Raw genomic sequence first — 6,013 nt, forward strand, 5'->3', positions numbered from 1 at the left:
CTTCCGCCACCACCACACCCCACACACGCTCCCCTGGCCCCCGCCCCCACCCCCACCCCTCCCACCCCCCTCAGCCCTGCGGCGCACCGTGCGGCGCGCCCTGCACGCGGTTCATCCCTTGCCCCGTGTTCTGCAGCGTGTAGCGGTTGCGCTCGTGCAGCAGGTCGCAGTCGGCGAGGTACCAGAGCTTGAACATCTGCGGGGGCATGGGACACCGGGGCGTGGGATACCACGACGTGGGATACCGCGGTGCGAGTATGGTGGTGATGGAGGGCGCTCGGGATGTGGGACGCGCGCGAGTGTGCGTGTGCGTGTGTGTGTGAGCGTGGTGGTGGTGAAGGCATGAGCCAGGGGAGCGTGTGTGGGGTGTGGTGGTGGCGGAAGTGACGAGAGGGGAGGGTGTGATAGCAACAGGCGGGGTGGGCAGGCTGCCTGCCCGCACCAATCGCACAGCCCACGCCAGGCGGCCCCTGGCGCCCACCGCACCCCCCCACCCTGGCGCCGCACCTCGTGGCTGATCTCCCGCCAAAGCGTGAGGCTCTGCAGTACGTACGTGTACTGCCGCTCGTGGCTGTGCGTCAGCCGCGCGCCCTGGCTGCCGCCCTGTGCCAGCGACGGGGTGGCGTGGGGGGGGGGAGAGGGCGTTGTTGTTGTGGTGGTGGGGCGGGTGTGTGTGTGTGTACGAGGGCAAGCGGCGGGGCTGGGGCCCTGGCTGAGCTTGGGGCCCATGCATGCTGCTGTAAGCGGCACGTGGCAGCCTGGCTTGCCCCTCGGTACCCACCTGGATCGCCAGGCTGTAGCCGGGCTCGTAGGAGCCGGGAAGGAAGTAGGATTGCAGGTAGGCAATCATCCTGCGGGCGCCCGTGGCAGGGGTGCAGTGTGTGGAGCGGCAGCGGAGCATGCACATGCGCACTGTTCACCGCACAACACACGCACCACCCCCCACACCAGCAGGCCCTCGCCGGTCCTCACCTGTCTATGGGGTCGCGGTTGAACAGCAAGTAGGAATTGTTGTCTGAGATGGAGTAGAGGCAGTGCAGGATCTCCTCCTCGCTCAGGCCGCGGCTGCGGTACTTGCGGGACAGCTGCTCACGCGCCCGCTCCTTGACCTGCAGGCAGGAACGGAGGGGCGGGCAGGTAATGGGGTGGGTGGGGTGGGTCGCACGGGTGGGTGGACCGGTCAAACGTGGCGGGAACAACGCCGGGCGGGACCGTGCGGCGGGACAACGCCGGGACAACGCCAGCCGGCAGCCGGTGCGCCTCGCCCGGCCTCCACCCCACCCCACCCCACCCCGCCACCAGCCGCCGCCCACCTTGATGCGTTTCTGCACCTCGTGGCGCGGCACCCCCGCAGCCACAATCTCCGCTGTAGCAGCTTCCATGAGCGGGTCATCCAGCAGAGCCAGCGCGCCTCGCTCCTCCAGAAGCGCGTGCACCGTGCGCAGCGGGCGCACGCACCTGGCGGGGGCAGGGCGCGGCCGCGGGCCTCAGGGTCGGCGGTCGGCAGGCGGCACGCAGGCGGGGCGGAGGCACGCCACACGCCGGGCGGCCAGCCGTGCAACCACAGGGGGGATAACACCAATCCAGCTGCCGCCACGCAGCCCTGCTGCCTCGCGGCGCCGCTCACTTGAACTCCAGCAGCTCCTGGATCTCGCCCTCGCAGCTGTCTTGCAACAGGTACATCAGCTTGCCGTACGTGTCGCGCATCTGCGGGGAGCCGTCGTTGGCAGCAAAACATTCGAGCAAACGCAGGAAAACACGGGATACGGGGGAAAAAGCCGGCTTTTAAAATCAGGTTAACGAGTCGCCAGGCAGGCGGCGGCACGGCAGCCAGCAGGCCCACCTTTTCGGGGTTCATGATCTTGTGGCGACGCCCCACCTCGAAGCAGTCCTGCAAGGGCAGAAAAAGGCCGCACACGCCGCCATTGCGGCACAGGCACGGCGCCGGCTGGCGGGCGGAGGCGACGGCAGCACAGCAGCGCAGGCAGGCGGGCAGGCGGCGTGGCACACACAGGCAGGAGTACAGGCAGGCGTGGCTGCACACAACCCAGGCAGGCAGGCAGCCATGCAGGCAGCCATACAGGCAGGCAGGCAGGCAGGCAGGCAGGCAGGGGCAGGCGGGGGGCGCGCCTGGAAGAACTGGCGCAGGTCGGAGAAGTTGCGCTCGGTGATCAGCTGCTGGCCGCGGCGGAAGTCCTGCGGGAACAGGGAGAGGAGGGCGGGGCCGGGAAGGAAAGGTCGTCATGACCCACCTCCCCCACACACTCCCACACGCCCACCACACGCCCACCACGGTGCCCTCCCGCCCAGCTGCCCCGGCACCACGCAATCTAGCGCCCCGCCGGCACCCCGGCATGCCCACAATGCAAACCCCCGCAGCCCCACACTCCCACCATAATCCCACAGCCCACCTGCGCCACCACCAGGCCGCACAGAATGGCGCACATGTCCCGGATCTGGGCATGCACCCGCCCGCTCTTCTTGCGCCAGCTCATCACATCCACCTTGTCTGCGGGAGGGCAAGCAGGCGGCGCCAGGCCGGCGCCAGGCCGGCGGCAGCAGGTCCTTTCTTGCAAGGAAGGTTGGGGCCGACAGGCGGCACGCTGGCTGCCCTGTGCAGGTGACCCCAGCTGGCCAGCAGCCCCGCGGGCAGGAGGCGAGCCGCCGCGAGGGCCGCCACCTGCTGCCGCCCGCCCAGCCCAGCGCACCTGTGTACTCGCTGACGGTGAGTGCTGCCTCCAGCAGGCGCAGCAGGCGCCGCTCCTCTGTGCCCAGGCGCAGCGGGATGAACTTGGCCCGCTCCCGGAAGCTGTCGTGGGCATACTCTGCCGCGGCCTGCGCCGCCATGGCCGCCCCCGCCGCCCCCGGCGGCAGCTGCGGCCCGATCAGCGCTGCCTGCTGGCCCTGCTGCGCCGCGCCGGCGCCGCCGGCGGCCGCCGCCTCCTCGTCGTCCTCGCCCTCGCTGCTGCCGCCGCTGGCGCTGCGGCCGCCGCCGTCCTCCCGCAGCCGCTTCATCTCCACGTCGCCATCCGACTCTAGGTTAGCCTGCAAGGACGGCGCAGGGGCGGCAGGGGCAGCAGCAGCGGCATTATGGTTTGGCGGCAGGCAGGCAGGCAGCCGGCTGGCCGGCGGCAGGGTGGGCGACCAGCGGCGCCGGCGCCGGCGCTCGGCTGCAAGCGCGCCGGCTGTGTGGGGCGCGCTGCCGGACCCTTGCCACGTCTCCGTTCCACAGCAGGCACGCTTTCCGGTTCAGGCCGGGAGCTGCTGGCCGCGGGCGCACCTGCGCGGAGGAGCGCTTGCCGCGCTCCGCCTCAGCCTTGAGCTGTGCGGCAGAGGCGCGCGCCTCGGTGGCCGCCACCTCAAGCTCCTCCACCAGCTTGCCCATCTCTGCCGCCGCCATCACCGCGCCCGCGTCGGCGCCGCCGGCCACCCCCGCCAGCTGCCCCACCAGCGCCTGCAGCTGCTGGGCGCGCGCCAGCAGCGCCGCCGCGTCGCCCTCCTTCTGCCCCAGGTACTCTCCCCACTGCTCCTGCGCCACCTGCAGCCGCCGCGCCGCCGCCTCCGCCTCCGCCTCCGCCCTCACCCGCCCGGCGTGCTCCTCTGCGCATGGGGCGCGGGGTGTGGGGGTCAGGGGTGACGTGGGGCAGGTAGCGAGTGCCGGGCGTGGCGGCAGCGGCGGCGGCGGGCGGCGGCGGCCGGCGCGGCCCATGCAGGCCTGCTGGCGGGCCCAGGCAGCCCCGCAGGTCCACCACTCACCATACAAGCGCTGCTGCTGGTCATCGGCGTTGCCCTGGCCGTCTGCTTGTTGACTGCTGCTGGGCCCCTGCTCGTCCGCGCCGCTGAGTATGCGATTCAGCTCATCGTGCCTCTCAGTCATCCCTGCCGCGTCGCTGCGTCCCCAAGACCAGGCCCGCAGGTGCGAGACGAGCGAACGCAACACAGAGGTGGAGGTGTCAGGCAAGGACATCCACGGGTGGTGATGCGCTCCGGAGCGATCAGCAGCATTGCTAGCCAGCCCCATCGCTTGTAGCTGTATTGCTGTACAGAGCCAGGGCTGGGTGGGGCCTACTGGTGCGTCCCCGTGGCGTCGTAGCGATCCATACCATCGCACATTGCAACAGCAAGGCGCCGCGAGGGCCGAGGGTTCTGGACAGGCCAGGGGTGCCCGCCAAGTGGCTTTGCTGGAGCAGAGAGACCCCAGAATATAAACGGAGGGCACGGCGGCAGCTCGAAGCCTAATCTGAGGTGCTGTGGGCCCGCAAGGGGCCCCGAACCTTGCCGGCCCGGCGGCAAGTGCCTGGCAAGCCGTGCTACACGCGCCGGGACGCTGCAATTTCCACGTGCATTGCATGCAAGACAGCACAACCGACGCAGAGTGACTCGGCCACCCGCTCAGGGGTGCACCGCCTGATCGAAAACCGCCTCCCCTGCAGTGCAGGTGCCTGGCATGGGTGTACACACGAGATGGTGCTAAAGGAGACGCCCATGCAGCCAGGGGGAGGAGGAGCGGGCAGCGGCGGCGGTAGCGGCGTCGGGAACGGCACCGCCGCCGCGCCCGGCAGCACCGCCCCCACGCCCGCTGCTGTGCTCCGCTCAGGACCTGCCAGCACAAGGTGGGCGCACCGGGGGAAGCTGCTGTGTGGGCTGCCTTGTGGTGGGCTGTCTGCAGGAACGGGCGGAACAGACGGGGTTGAGGGCAGTGGGATGCAGTGCGCCGCCGCGGCGCATCAGTGTGGCCTGGTGGAGTGCGGCTTGAGTTTATGCTAGCCAGCCCCACATCGCCCGGCAGCTGCTCTGGATGCTGGAGGTGCCGGCAAGACCCTTTGCCGACCGCGGCCGTGCCTTGCCCCTGCCGCGCCGACCGCAGGCCCCGCAGCCGCGCCAGCAGCCGCAGCGGCGCCAGCGCCGGCGGCGGCCTGCAGCCGCTGCAGCAGAAGCTGCAGCAGCACATCGATCGGGAGGACCGGCGCATCAAGGAGCTGACAGAAGGTGCGCTGCGGCTGCCGCTCCGCCCGCCGCCTCGGCTGCGTGCCTCGCTCGGCGGCCGCGGGGCGGCCGACTGCCCTCTCTCCGCTGTTTCGTGTTTGGCTGCCCAGCCGCTGCTGCTGGCGCCGCTGCCTCTACCTCGGCAGCGCCGCCACCTGCTCTGCCAGGCACGTGTGCTTCCCAGCTTGGAACCCATCCCCTCACATCCCTCCCCTGCCGCCGCCTCTGCTCCCTGGCCTGCCCCTGCCCCCTGCAGGCATCCTCTACGACTTCTTCCCCACCGCGCTGCGTGCGGTACTGCCGCCGGGGGCCAACCCAGCGGGGGGCCTCGGCCCTGAGGCCGCCCGCGCGGTGGCGGGCGCCGCGCTGACGGTCGCCACCCTCATGAATGCGCCGCCGGGCTTCCTGGAGTTCCTGCTGTGCGTGCCGTGGGCAGACCTGGGCCCGCTCTACCTGCAGCGGGAGCGGGGAGACGGGGAGCTGTCCATCCCTCAGGTGGGGGCCCAGCAGGCCCGGGGCCTTGCAGGCTGGGGTCTGGATGGGGTGTAGGTGGGGTTTGGGGTGTAGGTGGGGTGTAGATGGCTCGGGGCTGGCGACCGCGCTTGCGGCACAGCCGGGATCTACAAGGCGGCTCCCAGCTGGCGCCCGCAATGCCGGGGATGGGTGCATGCATGCTGCGCCGCCGCCGCGCTTCCTGCCCCGCGGCGACTGCCCGCCCGGGCACGCCCCCCACCCCCCGCACCGCCGCCGACCGCCTCCCAACGCCGCCGTGCAGCTGCTGACAAGCCAGGAGCAGCGGGCGTCGCTAGTCAACGTGCAGCTGGACCCAGCGCTGATGGACTGTGTGCTGGACTTCCTGTACAGGTGCCTGCTGTCCTCCTTTCCTCCTCCTCGCCTCCCCCAGCTGGCAGCGCAGCTGGCGGCACCTGCTGGCTGCTGGCACCTGCTGGCAAATGCTTCTCGTGCGGCTGTGCAGCAGCGCGGCAGGCCGCGGGCTGCCTTGGGTGTGCGCTGCGCTGGCGCCGGT

General features: G+C 71.2%; 2 protein-coding genes across 2 annotated transcripts in view; one reads left to right on the top strand and one right to left on the bottom strand.

Moving 5' to 3' along the window:
• Window positions 1-2,928, bottom strand: part of CHLNCDRAFT_33435 (hypothetical protein) — a gene marked incomplete at its 3' end in the record, with an annotated part of 4,830 nt that extends 1,902 nt beyond the window's left edge. Inside the window, exons 1-10 of the mRNA XM_005851931.1 lie at window positions 2,709-2,928; window positions 2,412-2,509; window positions 2,131-2,196; window positions 1,844-1,891; window positions 1,628-1,707; window positions 1,314-1,458; window positions 973-1,109; window positions 782-851; window positions 508-603; window positions 88-196 (exon numbers count right to left, since the gene is read on the bottom strand). Of these exons, the coding sequence (XP_005851993.1) occupies window positions 88-196; window positions 508-603; window positions 782-851; window positions 973-1,109; window positions 1,314-1,458; window positions 1,628-1,707; window positions 1,844-1,891; window positions 2,131-2,196; window positions 2,412-2,509; window positions 2,709-2,847 (988 nt within the window). The 5' untranslated portion in view covers window positions 2,848-2,928. The remainder of the gene's footprint in view (window positions 1-87; window positions 197-507; window positions 604-781; window positions 852-972; window positions 1,110-1,313; window positions 1,459-1,627; window positions 1,708-1,843; window positions 1,892-2,130; window positions 2,197-2,411; window positions 2,510-2,708) is intronic.
• Window positions 2,929-4,464: 1,536 nt separating this feature from the next.
• CHLNCDRAFT_132907 (hypothetical protein) overlaps window positions 4,465-6,013 on the top strand; it is a gene marked incomplete at both ends in the record, with an annotated part of 13,894 nt that continues 12,345 nt past the window's right edge. Inside the window, 5 exons of the mRNA XM_005851609.1 lie at window positions 4,465-4,613; window positions 4,868-4,989; window positions 5,243-5,481; window positions 5,762-5,850; window positions 5,963-5,990. Of these exons, the coding sequence (XP_005851671.1) occupies window positions 4,465-4,613; window positions 4,868-4,989; window positions 5,243-5,481; window positions 5,762-5,850; window positions 5,963-5,990 (627 nt within the window). The remainder of the gene's footprint in view (window positions 4,614-4,867; window positions 4,990-5,242; window positions 5,482-5,761; window positions 5,851-5,962; window positions 5,991-6,013) is intronic.

This window comes from Chlorella variabilis (assembly GCF_000147415.1).
Source record: "Chlorella variabilis unplaced genomic scaffold CHLNCscaffold_1, whole genome shotgun sequence".
Classification (NCBI taxonomy): domain Eukaryota; kingdom Viridiplantae; phylum Chlorophyta; class Trebouxiophyceae; order Chlorellales; family Chlorellaceae; genus Chlorella; species Chlorella variabilis.